We start from the raw sequence: 18,177 nt of genomic DNA, 5'->3' as shown, positions 1-18,177 counted from the left end.
TACCCCCACAAAATGCGGACCCTGCGTAACCAAAAACAACCGGTCTATGTATGTTCTCCAAGAACAGTATTCCATGATTGTGCATATAATCATGGTCTGTACATCTACTTAGCTAAGGCTATTTTTTGTGTTATTTTTAGGCTGTGTGTATATAGAGCTCTTTGGTCTGGTATCTTGTGGTGTCCCCTATGGCATTTATTTGCTTTGCATTATTTCAGTTCTTTAGTTCAGAGTTAGAGATGGGTACATACCCAATACAAAAGACATGCTTAAAATAAACATTGTGTGGCAAGTAACCGATTTTCCATATAAAAATTCCTCTGACATGTCTTCCCAGCTCATGCCAAGTATATTTTACCTGTCAGTCAAAGGTGTAATGACCAGCCTGTCCGTGCAGCCCAAGTACTCATTGCAATAGCTGAATTCAACATCTGTAATCTGGATGATACATTTATCTATGTCCTCAATGAAATAAAACCTAGATTGTTTTTGCCACTCAAAATCTGAAGCAGATCTAATGTTCATTCGGACCTATAAAAGAGAAGGATTGGCATATTAGATTAAATCAAGTCCTGGCCATCAGTCACTTTTCTTTGCAGTAAATCAGTCGTCAAGTGACTTAATGGACAAGGCATCATCACTTCCATTGCCCAGTGGAGAGTTCCCAGTACTTTCCGTACCCACTGTTTATAACATACACACACATACAAATATACAACTCTGGCAAAAATTAACAGACCACTGCACAATTTTCAGTTTGTCTGATTTTTCACTTTATAAGTATATTTATGAGTAAAATGTAAATTGTTCTTTTATTCTATAAACTACTGACAACATGTCTCTGAATTTCCAAGCAATAAAGTTTGTAGTTTTTTTTCTGAAAATGAGAAATGGTCAAGTAACAAAAAAAGCATTGCTTGCAGACCTCAAATAATGCAAAAAAAAATAAGACAACAAGTTCATAATCATTTAGAAACAACAATGCTAATGTTTTAGCTCAGGAAGAGTTCAGAAATCAATATTTTGTGAAATAACCATAATTTTTAATCACAGCTTTCACGCGTCTCGGCATGCTTGCACCCAATCTTTCACACTGCTTTTTGGTGACCTTATACCTCTTGAGCAACATAGGTTAAGAGAGGTAAGTAAACCTAATTTCTTTATTATATAAAGATCTCTTCGCTCTATCTAATTTTCAAAAAGTAAACCTATATAACCTATCCTAGTCACTTATTTATTTATTTAAATCAGATCAGAGTCATACTTACTATAAAACAGACTGAGTGTTGGACTATACTGAATTATTTCCCCCACTTGTCATGATATTGATATTCTGGTACAGGAGAGATCTGCAGACAGATTGCTACATGTCATGACTGATCACAATGTATAGTCTTAAAGGCGCTCTGGAAAATTGTCACAATCATCATCTGTGGTGAACTACTTCCGGACCACCCATAGACAATAAAAATCTGGGTGGTCCACAGTCTACTCTGCAGTGATGTTTTAAAAATGTCACTGCATAGTACTGCAGCTAAGTGTGCTTTCACATTGCGTTCCGACACCCGATCAGCGGCTTACATCCAAACCCCCAGCAAAAAGGAATTCGAACTTATGCACAGACAGGGCCATAGACTATAATGATGCTGGCAGAGTGAGCGTGCGCTCTGCCGGCATCATTATGAGTGTGTATGGCTAATGGAGGCGGACACACAGATGTAGTAGACTGCGTTTGAGTGTCCACCTCCAGTAGGCATATACTATCAAAAATGATGGACATCAGAGACCACGTTCACTCTGTCGCCACAATTATTGTCTATGCCCCATCAGCACATATGTGGGAATCACAGTTTGTGGGGGGTTCGCATGTGAAAAGGGTGCTGGAACACAATGTGAAAGCACCCTAACTTTCCTACCACTATATACACAGCACTGAACAAGCACGGTGTACACAGTAATAGGGAACGCTAGCAGAGCTTTCTCCTCTGGGCCCAACATTCATGTGATTGCTGGGTGTAGGGAGGGAGCAGAAGTTGCTGGGTCCTAGGAGACCCAGTCACAGTCAGTTCTTAAATGCTTCCAGGAAGCTTCATTTTCATTGTAACTAGCACTACGATACCAGCCCCAATTACAGGGAAAATGAGAATTAAAAAAAAAAAGTATTTAAAGTTTGGAATGCCCCAAAAGGTCTTTTATGCACAATATGTGAAGTATATGGAAAACAAATAAATACAATAAAAAAACCAATCCAAAAGCCTGTTACTATCCCCATCCCCATAAAAACCACGTCTGATATATAAAAATAATTGTTAAAGAGGAACCTTGTTTCCTATATTTTCTGACGCACATCACTCGATAGTGGCAAAAAAAATTAAAATGAGAGTATGAAAATGTACGGAAAAAAATGAAAATGTGCTCGGTTGGAATGAACTGGTCTTGAACTGGTTAAATATTAGAAGGAGCAGAAATGTGGGCTGGGGGGCAGGTGTGACATCATAGCAGCTAGTTGCGAGATGGAGCATGCAGAAAGATAACTGAAAAAAATTGGAAAAAATGGGACACTGTGTACAGGAACTAAAAGGTAAGGTTTAATTCCATTGATTGTACAATTCAGCTTACCAGGTCATCAAAGATATCCTTCTGGTGAACATGGATGGTGATCAGAGTCTCATATTTAGTTCTCTCCATCTTGGTCAAGTCCTTTGTGGTCATATCAATCAAATCATTCAGGAGATCAAGAAATTTCAGATTTGTTGTCTGCATTACCTTTATCAAAGAGACAATGTGATGGTCATAAAAAAGTACCTTCTGAAGCTCCACAAAGTTGCTGAATATAATAATAATCTTTATTTTTATATAGCGCTAACATATTCCGCAGCGCTTTACAGTTTTTTGCACACATTATCACCCACTGCTTAGCATCACCTTTTCTTTCTCCGGTGGACCCTACATGGTCACTCACTGCAATGGTCACCATACCATTAGACATATCCCATGCAGACTTTCTTTATTCAGTAGAATTTCTTAAATCTATCTGAAATTAATATTTTCAAAACCAAAATTCTTGTGTTTGTTTCCTCTGCTAACCTACCTAAACCTGATATTTCCATGTATGTGTGGTTCTACCATAACTTCCTAGCTTCAGGTCCACCTTCTTGGGTTTATATTTCATTGCGATTTTTCCTTCATATCCTACATCCACTCACTCATTGCTTTTTGACCTTTGAAAATTCAAAAACTCTTACTGTCACGCAAGCGTATATTCTGTCATCCGAGAGAATCATGTCAGTTATGCACGTGACACGTTGTTAAAACTCTGATCAGAGTTTAATCAGAGTGTGAGCATAGTGTGATCTAATTCTCTTGGAAGAAAAGATGGAGACAAAAAATTCTCAATCCTCTCCATTCTATAAGTCTGTGGAAATCAAACTGCACTCAGATGTTATCTGAATTGAGTCCAATGGTTTCCACAGACTCATTGACTTGCATGGTTCGAGTACGATCAGAATATCAGATCAAACTCGGGCATGCAGCAATTTCTTCCTCGGACCATCTAACATATGCGCGGCCCCAAAGATTAACAATGGTCCAAGCGAAATCCGATGTTTTGTCAGATCATACTTGGAAAATATGGCCATGTGCACAAGCCCTCATTCTTATTCATACTAATCTGGACTACTGAAACTCGCCACTATTTGAACTTCCTCTTACTAAAGTTTTCCCTCTTCAATCTATACATAATACAGCAGCCAGGGTCTGATCTCTGCCAAACCACTGCACCGATGCTTCCACCCTGCATTAGTCGTTGCATTGGTTGCCTATCCACTATAGAATACCACATAAATTTACCACATTCACCCACAAAGCTGTCCGTAGTTCTGCACTGACCTACATCTTCTCTCTGTCTACCACCCCATCAGTGCTCTCTGTTCTACTAAATATGTAAGATTAACATCTACCATAACCTCAAACTTCCACTTATGTCTACAAGACTTTTCCCATGCTGTGCCCGTTCTCTGGAATGGTTTACACCAATCAATCTGGTTAACTCCCAGTATCCACAGTTTTAAGCATACCCTAAAATAACATCTTTTTAGATAGGCCTAATATCTCACTTCACTAATCTAAATTCTCCCTGTTCTCCCTCCCTACATTTTCCTCAGAATCTGATTCTTTCTAACAGGTGTTCCTACACCCTCCATGCAATCATTAGACTTTGTATCTGGCTATGTAAAGATACTGGCTGATAACTAGTTCATTCACTTTAACTTGAATACCTTTATTGATTATTATAATTATGGCTGGACCACACAATACAAACATTTGATCTTCTGTGTAATCCATACTTCTTTATAGATTGTAAACTTGCCTCTCGTTTAAAGGGAATCGGTCAGTAGGATCAACCCTCCTGAATTGTCAATATGAGCATGTAGATCATAGAAAGTTTAATATAATGACACCATGATACCGGTGATCTGTGATCCCAGAGTAATACACAGACAAATTTCTCTTATTATGTAAAGGAGCTGTGAAGAGCTATGGGCCGGACACAGATCTCGCCAAGAATTTGCCTCTTGAGCTTATTTTAAATTAAATGGGGTGTTACCAGTGTGAGGTATGTAAGGACTATGTTACACACCTGTCCCGGGTATCTTGAGGTTAGCTTTCTTCACCTTGGTCAGCTGCCCTTTGTTGTGCTTCACGTCGGGTTTTACAGGTCGCCCAGCATGGCTCAGTGACATCATCTCCATGATCCTATTTAAGACCCATTATGACACACACGTCTTAGGCCTCTTTCACACTTCCGTTTTTAACAATCAGTCACAATCCGTCAAAATGTTGTAAAGATGGATCCCGTGCAGATTGTAAAAAACAGGTGCACTGGATCCGTTTTTTTGGAGGATACATCAAGGCTATGTGCACACGTTGTGTATGCGTCTTTGCCACGTTTTTTCGCTGCGAAAACGCATACTCAACACAACCCAGGTTAAAATAATTAATTAATTTTTTAATTAATTTAAAAAAAATTGTGATATTCTTACCTTCCGGCGTCCCCCGCAGCATTCCCGCAGCCTTCCCGATGCTCACGATGCTGCCTGCAGCTCCCGTTCCCAGTAATGCCTTGCGAGCAATAACCTGTGATGACATAGCAGCCTCGCGAGACCGCTACGTCATCGGGTCATTTTGCAAGGCATTACTGGGAACGGGAGTTGCGGGCAGCATCGCGAGCATCGGGAAGGCTGCGGGGGACACCGGAAGGTAAGAATATCACGATTTTTATTTTTTTTATTATTTTATTATTTAAGCCTCACAGAAGGAAAACCTGCTCTCCTTATATACTTGTCTCGCGCTGGTAATGCCTCCTTTTATTTAAAATTTGTTATAGAGGCAGATTCTCAAGGAGATCTAGTTCCGGCCCACAGATTTCAACAGATCATTTACACATTAAGAAAAATTTGGATTTCTCTGGAATAAGACATCAGATCGCAGCTAGCAAGGAATCATTTTATTCAGCTTCCTACATGTCCATATAGACGGCTTAGGAGGGTTGATCCTACTGATAGAGTCCCCTTAAATTGCAGAATTATTTTTTACTCTGTAATGTTGGAAGTTGTTTGTACATGTCCCCACAGAATTGTAAAGTGCTGCGGAATGTGTTGACGCTAAATAAATAAAATTATTTAATATTGTTAATCCATACAAAATGTGATCAGCTGATCACTGGTTTTTCCAGAGAAAATGTTATGTAAGCAGGTTTCTAAGAATATAGTAGGCGCTATTGTATTTTATATGTGGCACCCCAGGAGTCCGGATGCCACAATGGTATTGTCTTCCTCACAGGGGAGGTGATGTCATGCCTGGAAACAAGGAGGGATACCTTAATCAGTAAGGCTAATCACCACAGAAACGCAGTCAATAAATCCCATAAAATATCACTTTTATTAACTACATAATAAAACCCAATACATGGAAACAGGTACAGCGGAAAAGATGGGGACAGTGGAGCACTATGTGGCAGTACAATAAACACAAAAGGGGCTAAAGGTACCACCCACTACATACACATACCGTGGAACAGTGTACTTTGGCTAACAAACCATGAATATGGTAAAATGAATATATAAATATAAATTGAATCACTAAAGATTAGTCATTATCAAGCCAATATAACTGAAATAACCGAGTAATACCTGGTATGTGCAGCGGTGGGGGACCCAGAGCCCACCATGGCGCTCGTTTCAGAGCACAGGGTGGCTCCTTCCTCAGGGGGCCCCCATTTTACCATATTTATGGTTTGTTAGCCAAAGTACACTGTTCCACGGTATGTGTATGTAGTGGGTGGTACCTTTAGCCCCTTTTGTGTTTATTGTACTGCCACATAGTGCTCCACTGTCCCCATCTTTTCCGCTGTACCTATTTCCATGTATTGGGTTTTATTATGTAGTTAATAAAAGTGATATTTTATGGGATTTATTGACTGTGTTTCTGTGGTGATTAGGATATCTGTTACAGTTATATGAAAAAGTTTGGGCACCCCTATTAATCTTAAGCTTAATGTTTTATAAAAATTGTTTTTTTTGCAACAGCTATTTCAGTTTCATGTATCTAATAACTGTTGGACACAGTAATGTTTCTGCCTTGAAATGAGGTTTATTGTACTAACAGAAAATGTGCAATCTGCATTCAAACAAAATGTGACAGGTGCATAAGTATGGGCACCCTTATCATTTTCTTGTTTTAAATACTCCTACCTAATTTTTACTGACTTACTAAAGCGCTTTTTTTGGCCTTCTAACCTCATTGAGCTTTGAACTTCATAGTCAGGTGTATGCAATCATGAGAAAAGCTATTTAAAGTGGCCACTTGCAAGTTGTTCTCCTGTTTGAATCTCCTCTGAAGAGTGGCATCATGGGCTCCTCAAAACAACTGTCTAATGATCTGAAAACAAAGATTATTCAACATAGTTGTTCAGGGGAAGGATACAAAAAGATGTATCAGAGATTTAACCTGTCAATTTCCACTGTGAGGAACATAGTAAGGAAATGGAAGAACACAGGTACAGTTCTTGTTAAGGGCAGAAGTGGCAGGCCAAGAAAAACATCAGAAAGGCAGAGAAGAAGAATGGTGAGATCAGTCAAGGACAATCCTCAGACCACCTCCAGAGAGCTGTAGCATCAACTTGCTGCAGATGGTGTCACTGTGCATCGGTCAACTATACAACGCACTTTGCACAAGGAGAAGCTGTATGGGAGAGTGATGCGAAAGAAGCCGTTTCTGCAAGCACGCCACAAACAGAGTCGGCTGAGGTATGCAAAAGCACATTTGGAGAAGCCAATTTCTTTTTGGAAGAAGGTCCTGTGGACTGATGAAACCAAGATTGTGTTGTTTGGTCATACAAAAATGTGTTATGCATGGCAGCCAAAAAACACAGCATTCCAAGAAAAACACTTGCTACCCACAGTAAAATTTGTTGGAGGTTCCATCATGCTTTGGGGCTGTGTGGCCAATGCCGGCATCGGGAATCATGTTAAAGTTGAGGGACGCATGGATTCCTCTCAGTATCAGCAGATTCTTGACAATAATGTTCATGAATCAGTGACAAAGTTGAAGTTGCGCAGGGGATGGATATTTCAGCAAGACAATGATCCAAAACACCGCTCCAAATCTACTCAGGCATTCATGCAGAGAAACAATTACACTGTTCTGGAATAGCCATCCCAGTCCCCAGACCTGAATATCATTGAACATCTGTGGGATCATTTGAAGAGGGCTGTCCATGCTCGGCGACCATCAAACTTAACTGAACTGGAATTGTTTTGTAAAGAGGAATGGTCAAAAATACCTTCATCCAGGATCCAGGAACTCATTAAAAGCTACAGGAAGCAACTAGAGGCTGTTATTTTTGCAAAAGGAGGATCTACTAATTAATGTCACTTTTCTGGTGGGGTGCCCATACTTATGCACCTGTCAAATTTTGTTTGAATGCAGATTGCACATTTTCTGTTAGTACAATAAATCTCATTTCAAGGCAGAAACATTACTGTGTCCAACAGTTATTAGATATATGAAACTGAAATAGCTGTTGCAAAAAAAACAATTTTTATAAAACATTAAGCTTAAGACTAATAGGGGTGCCCAAACTTTTTCATGTAACTGTATATGCAGTTGTCCCTATTTGGTCCTAGCATGCACACATTGGGTATTTATTTTTGTATTTTTTTTATGTACTATAATTCCTCTCTATGTGTGTAAAATGTATGCTACAACTCTATTACTTAATCAGTAAGGGGTTAGATAGTCTGTTAAGGGCAGTGAAAGGAGAAGAGGCAAAGGAGAGGAGTCTGGGGTCTGGAGCTGCGAGTGGGCTCACCCCAGAGGAAAGCGCCAAGAGACTGGACACTAGGGTCCGTGGTAGTGTGGAAATTGCAGACTCAGCCACTGAACCCAGAGGGCAGGAGATTGCAAGTCTCCTGTCCCATCCAACACCTGCAGGTACCACAGCAGGTCAGGAGCCTGGGGCTGCCAGAGTAAGGACAGTGCCCATGAAAGGTTCAGGCTGTCAGTCATACAGGTTGAGAATACAGACACAGAGATGACTCGTGCAGAGATTCAGGCAGCAAGGGTCAGATATACAGCACAGAAGGAAGGCTAAGTGGATCCCAAGCTGTTTCCAGGCTGCCCGGTCCCCACCATCACCTGTTACCTGTACCCTGGACTGTATCTGAATTCTACCAGTAAAAGGTAAAGGAAACTGCTATCCCTATGTCCTGCAAGTATTTCCTGCACCCTCAGTCCTGCACCCCACTGTCAATCATCCGTCTTACCAACTACACCGGGAGCCCTGGGGACTAAGCTCTACCTGTGGGAAGCTATACCATCTAAGCTACAAAACCATCAGCCCCAGAGGACCCCTTTAAGCAGTGTCGGCCACCCCTGGCCAAATACCACAGGTGGCGTCACAAACATTACTACATTAGACTTTATTTCCATTTTCATTCACCCCATTTACTGGACGCCCAGGGCTACTGACCGGGTCACTGCCAATGTGACCACCCCTTTAAGAACAGAACCGGCCCGGTAGCGAGTACCCCACAGTCCTAGCGGGCGCTCCATATATATATATTACATCTTAGATTAAAAAATGGTATTCATACAGTACATGCATTAAAACACTTTTTACTAACAAATTATTACCTTTTTATCAGTCTTGGAAATATTTAGAGCATCTTCAGCGTCTCTTGTCCAGATCATTTGAATTCCAAGAAGACCAATCTGTGCTGGGTACATGGCCTGGAAGTCATACAACTTGAAGCCAGAATCACTGATGGCTATGGACGCTTGCCTGATTATGGTGTGCAATGTCTTTTTTACTCCATTCAGGAGAAGTCCCAACCATGTCTCCACATTTCCCTAAGCAAAAATATTAACACCAGTCAACAATGAGAATTAATTTTGTACGCAAAAGCCCTAATTCATCAATTGCAGGGTTTTTTAAGTCACTTTCCTTTTCGTGTGGTATCAGTTGCTGCGTAAATTCTTTAAAATGAATTCATAAATTTGGCGCAAAGTCAAAATTGTCTCTTTATGCCTTGAACTGTCTTTGCATAATTTTGGCGCCAAGAGTCACACGTTGCACAAAGAGGTGGAAAAATTGTTCCAAAATACTGCAGTACTCAAAATACACCAGGTGGGGACTGAAGTTTAGTTGTTGCAAATTTAGCCACTTTTTAAAAAAATTGCATTTGATAAACCATGCAAAAACATCTGCTAAAGTACGCTCACAAAGCGGTAAAACAAACAAAAAAACAGGCCAGCACATATCATACAGACTTCAAAAAAGTTGCAAATAGAATAATGAATTGGGTGCAACCAAAAAATAGGTACAAAACTAGACACAAAATAGGAGCAAAAGGTAATGATGCATCAGGGCCATACATCAGTCTGTGGTGTAACTAGAGTCCTACAGGCCCTCATTCAAAATTGCAGTTGCAGAACCTCCACTTCAGCATCAAAGATCAGACCATACGCTTGAGTATATAATGGTATATACGTAAGTATTCTGTTATACTAAAAGACACCCCCAATAACTTCATTTTCCATAAACCTGTGTAAATGTTAGTGTAGTGTTGTGTAAGTGTAAAATACTCACTGATCTTCTCTGGTTCCCAGTCCACTTCTTTTCTGAGTCATGGCAATTCAGACTTTCGAATTGAACTATGCCCTATGTGGCCCTGAAGTTTCTTCTATTATATAAATCCATGGAGCATTAGATTGAGGGCCCTAGATGCATAGTTTGTAAGAGAGACTTCCGGCTCACATGGAGCACAGTGTGATCCAGGGAGCCCGAATTTGCATCACGTGACTCAGAAGAGAAGACTTTTATCCTGTCATGTGACAAGGCTCGTTAAAGGGTCAACATTGACTTTTAGGATTGCTACTTCCAGTAGGTGGCACTAGAGTTCTAGTCCTCTTCCTCTCTGAAGAGACAAATTTCATATTCAGGAGAAAAGTGGAACAGCACTGGATACTGCACAAGACTGATCAGAGAGTATGTTAGAACACTGACACTACGCTACACTAACAGTTACACAGCTTTATAAAAAATAAAGTTATTGGGAGTGCTTCTTTAATCTTGGAAGACATATTCAGTTGAATTCAAATTCAAATTGGGACAAAGCTTTTTAGGTATGTTAAAGCGTTACCTTCAAGTTTTCAGCAAATTTTTTTTAACTGAAACTTATCAGAATTTACGATATTTTAGGCTTACGCTGTGCTAAGGTCTATATTCACATCATTGCAAGTTATCACCCATCCACACAAAGTTGATAACTTACTGAACAGTGGGGGTATAACCACTGGTACTCTCTATTCGGAGTACCATCCAATGGATTGGCGAGGGTCCCAGTGGTTGGATCCCCACATCGATCAGCAAGATAGCAAATTGTAAATGGTTATTACCAAAGTTGCAAGTTAAGTCAATGCTTCTTTACACAGTAATACAAGATTAGCATCACCCCTACAATAAATAATAGCACAAGTAAAAGAAAACAGTGGCTCAGCAAAACTGTTCTGGTCATTATTCATTTTCATATGAGGAATGTGCGGAGATTGGATTTGTACCAATATTTAGCTCTACAGCCTTGCAGCTTTGAAGTCCTGGGTTCAAATCCCACCAAGGACAACATCTACAAGGAGTTTGTATGTTCTCCCCGTGTTTGCATGGGTTTCCTCTGGGCACTCCGGTTTCCTCCAACATTCCAAAGACATACTGATAGGGAATTTAGATTGTGAGCCCTATCAGGGACAGCGATGATAATGTGTGCAACCTGTAAAGCGCTGCGGAATATGTTAGTGCTATATAAAAATAAAGATTATTATTATTTTTCAATGGATTCTACTAATAAATTTTGACCCAGGCTTACCTGGGCATTCACTGGTTCAATCAAGTTTACTTTTTCTCCTTCTTGGGATTCAAAATATAAAATGTGATCATAGTTCTTCTCATGAAATCCAACTCTATTGACATTGTCAAATAAACTTAGAAGATGAGCCTGAAAAGGCAAAAAAATAATACATGAAAAAAAAACTTTAAGTTTCTTCAAACGGCACCACAGTGTCACCATAAAGGTAGATTGGCAAAAAGTAAAGATATAACACCACAGCAAAGCAGAAGAAATGTACATGTTTACTGCCATCATATTTCCACATAAGGAAATTACTACTGATTCTGGGATAGTGGGTGGATACAGGCATATTGTAACTTTTTGCCCTTATTGGCCAGTTCTGCATCCCGTCACAGGACACAGCACTGAAAATCCTAATAAGAATTGATCTATTTATTGCATTTTGATTACAGCGCCCTTGGACGAACACAGTATTTGTATTATTGTTTGCAATTTGGCCAAAATTTTGCTTCCATAATATACATGATTTTAATGTCAAGAAAATATGGTAGTTATATGAATTTATAATGAACTGACATCACTATATTACAGTCCATACACGATTGCATTTATTAGGAATTAAAAAGGAAAATGGACATATGGAGCGATATAAACGGCGACCAATATCACATATGTTAAAGGCTTTGAATTGATCATAACTATCAATTTGGAATCTACCTGTAAATTCAGATGAAATAATATGATGTTTCAAGAATTAAAATAATAATAATTAAAAAAAACCTAGAAATTGTGTCTTTCAGATGTGATAATTGCTGATAGAGCGTGAGATAGTTCTGTTACCTGAATGGTGTGTGAATCGGATGCTTGACCAAGTATCTCCAGAAGGGCAGGATCAGAAACAAAGAAAAACCTGGGGAATACTAAGCGCTTCTTTTCCAGGTATCCAGTAAGGGACTTTTGACACATCTCCAGCTGTTCCAATAAATGTGGCAGCAATTGTGCCAATGTTTCATCGCCGACACAGCACTGGACTATGTTGGGGGTCTCATGAGCCCTCTGCATGATTTTCTGCCAAGACTTGTCAATGTTCTGGAACCTCTTGGCTTCCTGAGAATAGAATGTCACAATGTCAGTGACTTCTCAAGGTGATGTCATTTGTAATATTAGCAGATAATATACCGATGGACAGCTAATTAAAGTGGCAGTTTAATTAAACATGAACACTTTAATTTTGCAACCTGCCAAGAAAATGACAATTAGAGATTCAATGATAGTAATGAGAAACACTTCTGCTTCTTCTAGGTGTCTAAACACGCTAGGGAAGGAGGACGCTGCCAAAACTGCTATTTTACTGCATCGCTAGCCACAGATCAAACCTGTCCAGGGCATCATGTTCCCAGAGGTGACGTTTAATGCACCTGGGCTAATGCAAAAATCGGCACATATACCGCAACCTCTCTGCACAGTAAGGTAGATTCAACTTGTATTACTTCATAATATGCAATTATTTTATGCTATAACAACACTGCACTATTACCTTATTCTATTACTGTCCTCCTAGGAGTCAGATGTCTGCTTTGCCATAGGATCTAGGATCTGTCCATGAACACCCGTATAGCTACACATTGAATGTGTGTTTCTCCTAGTCCTTTTTCCAAACTCAAAATATCTAAGCTACTTAGGTAATCATGTTCCTAAGAAATCAGCTCCAATGTCTCCGAACATTAAATTATATACATGTCATATGCTTTTAAAAGGAGGAAGCTATTGCGCTGTACTAAAATAATTAAAGGGATTCTGTTAGCAGGTTTTTGCTATTTAATCTGAGGGTATCATGTGGTAGAACCTGGGACACTGATTTCAGTGATGTGTCACTTATTAGGCTGTGTGCCGTTGTTTTAATACAATGAGTATTTTATCAGCAGGAGATTACCACTGTTGGACTAGGGGCTCCTGTGCATCCGGGTCAAACTCCGCCCCCACCACTAATTATCAGCTTACTGTCAATTTACAATGTATATAGAAAGTTGTGGTGTGTGCAGGGTTAACTTTGAGATCTGCGACGTGCTACATACTTGATACATTGCTGGAATCAGGCTCTTTTCTCTTACATTATCCCGCTATCAAATGGGGTAGACAGATTCACTTTAACTAAAATAATAATTAGTATCAGTTAATTAATGCTAATTAAATCAGTCATCCAGGATTAGAATAAGCTGGAATAAACTCTACCAGATACCGTCAATGGACAAGAGTGGTGCTGATTTTGAAAATATCTTTACTAGTCTCCGTCAATATAGATACTGTATAAATATCTGAAATTTTCAGAGTGTGAAATTATTTCAGAATAATGTCAGTAACGACGTGATGACCGAGAGTAAACATTTTGATAAAACATAGACCACTCCTTTTTCCCTTTAAATGTCTCTTATTTTGACTGTGTATTTCAGTTACAGATTTCTCATCAATATCAAAAAGGCTTATTAAATTGCAAAGGTCAGGCACTATCCCAGTAGATTCAGCTCCAGCCCTTTGGATATACATACGAGCTTTGAAGGGAAAAAAAATCAAAGCTTATACCAGGAGGCATGTCACTCTGATCTTACAGGACACTGCTGGATAAGTCAGGCCATTCTAACAAAATCAATCATGTGAGTCATGATCTGAGCGTGGATGTCGGCTCCCTTCGCTGTACAAGGCGCATCCTCTCCAATGTCCATTTCAATATATTTACAGTCTCCGGGTAGAAGAATAGTGACACTGAGCAATATTCACATTGCTACATCCTACACTTATTTTTGGATAGTATGAATATTTTCTAAAGGAAGACACGCAACTAATAATAATATGTATTAACGAAAGGCCATTACATGTTTCAGGTATTATCATCTGTACATAGAGATATATTACAGATGCAGTAACCAAGGCAATGTACATCATGCCTGACACACACTGGCACAAGGGACATCGAGCCTTTGTCCGGCATTGCGCCGTGGGATGTGCCTACCGAGAGAACATAAGTGGCCAAGCCTACCATGTATTTTTCTTTTGCAGTCTTTTACCATTCTCCCTATAGACTCTTCTACAGATCTATCAATTTACTGTCACCACACAGTCATTTTCCCTATTGATCCGCCTTCCCTCGTGCTTATAAACTGGTTTGCTTTTCAAGTGACAACAAGCCATATAGCCATCTGCAGAACCAGGGCTGCTTTTCGCTCTACTGTACGTTACACTTATAATTTACTAGTATGGTTTTCCATGACAATTATAGGCATATATTGTATTTGGAAAATAATTTAGAGAGTAATTGACGTTTTAATTGTTATGTCATAAATTAATAATATACATGAAAATAAGCAACTATGTAATATATCTTATCAGGTAGATTTTCTTCTTTCTCTGCCACAACTGATCTCTCTTGATCAAAATTCTCAATTCTGAGGTAAAATCTCTTTTCATTGAAGTGGAGCGCCCCCACGTCAGGGCAATGGGGTACTCGGTACCGGGCCCCTTCTGTAGTCAATGGGGATGTCACAGTGGCTGGACCCGGCCCGTGGCCCTTTGAGGGGCGTCCAATAAAAGGACAACAGTTTATAGGATAGTGTTCGTGACGCCACCTGTGGTATTCAGTGAGGGTGACCGACGCTGCTTAAACGTCCACTGGGGTTATGGCAGCTAGATGGTATACCTTCCCACAGGTGAAGTATGTCCCCAGGGCTTCCCAGAGCGTAGATGGAGGATGGTGCAAGGCGCAGTGAATAACGAGGACACAAGGGTGCAGTCTCTTTACCTTTACTGAAGGCTTCAGCATCCACAGTCCAGGGTAGGGACCACGGGGTAGGCAGAGTCCGGCCGGTCTGAAGGCAAATCCAGAGTCCCCTTATCCAGGTGGAAATCAATAGCCTTCCCCTAGCACACAGTAACACAGTAGGTCCCTACTTGCATAAGCTCCAATAAGGTCCTCACTGTTGTTACTCCTCTCACTGTTCCCCGTAGTCGGATAGAACAAACCCGTAGGACTGATGGCCTGAGGCTTTTTATAGGGACCCTAGAGACGCCCCGGCCCCCACAAGTTGCCACCGTGTCTTCTTAGGTGTTAAGGTCGGGCAGCTAACGTGGAATTAACTGTCCTGGCAGTCTCTGAAGTAACAGCATAGAGCTCTTTACTCCCTCAGTATTCTGGCTACCGGATCTGCGCTTCAGATGGAGGCAGCCAGCTTCTAGCTGGTCTCCCACTGATGTTTCACTCCTGTTGCTATGACTTCTCTTCTCACTCACTACAGCACAATTCTCTTCGTGTCCTTTCCTGGGATGCAGGCGCAGCTCCGTGTACCCTCGTCCTCCTCAGACCGCAGTCTGGGTCTGACTGGAGATCACTCCAGCCAGCTTGACCTGGAGACCTTTCCTCGTCGGTCCCCATCCAGGAACTCTCTCTACTGCCTCCCCAACCCACCAGTTTTACCCTGTGTGAGGAGTGGCCTAGTAGATAGAACCCTATGCTCCCCCTCGTGGCTGGAGTGTGAAGTGTGTGTGCGACTGTGATACCTGGACAGAAGATCTCCTTCATTGCCTTCAGATGTAACATCACTCCCCCTGGTGGAAGAATAACATTACTGCAACGAGCCAGGACTCTGGGGCGCTGCAGAAGACTTTCCCATTAAATGAGATTGAAGATGGCGGCTGCTACAGATACAATTCTATGTAGATAGGAGGGGAGGAGCTAGAGGCAGAGCTCCTCCCACCTCCCCACCTATGTACATAGAATTGTATCCATAGCAGCCGCCATCATCTATCTCAGTAATGGGAAAGTCTTCAATGAAAAGAGATTTTATCTCAGAATTGAGAAATTTGATCAAGAGAGATCAGTTGTGGCAGAGAAAGAAGAAAATCTACCTGATAAGATATATTACATAGTTGCTTATTTTCCTATATATTATTAATTTATGACATAAAAATTAAAACGAAAATTACTCTCTAAATTATTTTCCAAATACAATATATAACTACAATTGTCATGGAAAACCATACTAGTAAATTATAAGTGTAACATACAGTAGAGCGAAAAGCAGCCCTGGTTCTGCAGATGGCTGAATGATCAATTTTGGCAGAGAAAGAAGATTTTGTGAAATAAAAATGAAAACGACAGTTACGCTTTACAATTTTTGCCTATGAGGGCTGTAAATATATTAATCATAATGCCAATAAGATTATTGACATACGTTATTAATATATGCAATTAGTTATACTCATTTCAGTCACCAGCTGAATAGTTATCTACTACATTGACAAAACCGATCCAGCTATTTATGGAGGGCCGTTTAAAATCCTTTTAGAAAATCCTTTCAGCCACTTTGCACCTACATTTAGAGTTAAGCAAAAAGTTTCACACTGCCCTGGTTCATGATATCATATGGATTAGTAAGTGCAAGACGCACTCGGGATGCCAGGCGCAGAAAAGAAGACTGCCATTGCCAAGCTGCCACGAATGATCAAACTGGACTCAAGAGCAGGGCAAATCAAATCTTTTTGCTCAACTTACCATCATGTTATCAGCAAAATATTGCTCTTCAAATGAGCCCAGAACATACAGAACATTAGGCTATCTCCTTGTCATTCAGTTAGGGCCATTGTACTTAGTTTGCTATTCTTAAAAAGGACCATCTACATAATTTTTCATGTTGAACTAGACACATAATATAATAGCCAATGCAAAGCAGAATGAAACATTTTTTTTTTTATTCTATTTTGCCTTTCCATTGTAGAGACATGTCCAAAGTATTTGGCACCCAAACAGTTAATTTAAAAAAAGTCCAAGTGGGCATTACCAGAGAGATTTCACTGGGGGCATGTACTTCTTCCTCTTTCTGATGCTGACCAATCATGATCAGGCAATAACACACTGGGGAAAAAGAACACGCCTCCACAATAGAATTGTAGAATTGACAAACAGTCTTCTCTCCTCCCTTGAGCACAGCAGACCTGACTATGGTTAGCTGACAGCTTTCATCTCTCATCTCTTGCAATCTCATTACAAACACTTTTAGTAGCTATCCGCTCAGAGAGCTGCAAGCTCTGCCAATGATAAGCAGGCATCCACATACAAGGGGGAAAAGAACACACTTGTACTTTACCTTAGAAAAGGCTCTGTATGAGACATAGTGACACAGAATTTGGTGTGCATAGGGGCAGCAGCACAGCAGAGTTGGCAGTATTACACTTTGGCAATGATAATGTGCATTTGGTCATGCCAATAAAGCTCATTTAAACTTTAGAGGAGAGCTACTAGAAGTGTTTGTAATGAGTCTCAAATCTGCAGCACTGACCCTCCACCCACACTTAATGTCAGTGAGAAGAGCAGAAAACTGTCAGTTAATCACACTCGGGTCTGCTGTGCTCCAACACATGTCATTACTCTGCAGTGAGGAGAGAAGACTGTTCATCAGAGCTAATGTGGGGTTGTGCTCTTCTTTCACCAATATGTTGTGCTTGCTTATGATTCGCCAGATTCAGAAAAAGGAAGAAGTACACACCCCTAGTGAAATCTCTCTGGCAATATACACTTGAACTTAAAAAAAATAATTACTGTTTATGAGCCAAATACTGATAGCTAACATCTCTGTAAAATGGAGCTGCTGAGATTGCTCTGATATCTTGACATTTGCACTCTATTCTTAAAGGGGTTGTCCAAGCCTATGACGAAAGTGTGCAATCATTCTATGTGACTGGAGATGGCAGAATGGTGACAACATGCAATGGACACACTATCATT

The 18,177-nt window shown here is 40.3% G+C and overlaps 1 protein-coding gene across 1 annotated transcript in view; it reads right to left on the bottom strand.

Moving 5' to 3' along the window:
• The window catches only part of LOC138642420 (dynein axonemal heavy chain 5-like), a 546,381-nt gene that overhangs the window by 336,943 nt on the left and 191,261 nt on the right, over positions 1 to 18,177 (bottom strand). Inside the window, exons 37-41 of the mRNA XM_069730567.1 lie at positions 12,246 to 12,512; positions 11,424 to 11,552; positions 9,196 to 9,411; positions 2,620 to 2,766; positions 359 to 531 (exon numbers count right to left, since the gene is read on the bottom strand). Coding sequence (XP_069586668.1) covers positions 359 to 531; positions 2,620 to 2,766; positions 9,196 to 9,411; positions 11,424 to 11,552; positions 12,246 to 12,512 — 932 coding nt within the window. The remainder of the gene's footprint in view (positions 1 to 358; positions 532 to 2,619; positions 2,767 to 9,195; positions 9,412 to 11,423; positions 11,553 to 12,245; positions 12,513 to 18,177) is intronic.

Source organism: Ranitomeya imitator, chromosome 6 (assembly GCF_032444005.1).
Source record: "Ranitomeya imitator isolate aRanImi1 chromosome 6, aRanImi1.pri, whole genome shotgun sequence".
Lineage (NCBI taxonomy): Eukaryota > Metazoa > Chordata > Amphibia > Anura > Dendrobatidae > Ranitomeya > Ranitomeya imitator.
This window is presented reverse-complemented; position numbering and strand designations above follow the sequence as displayed.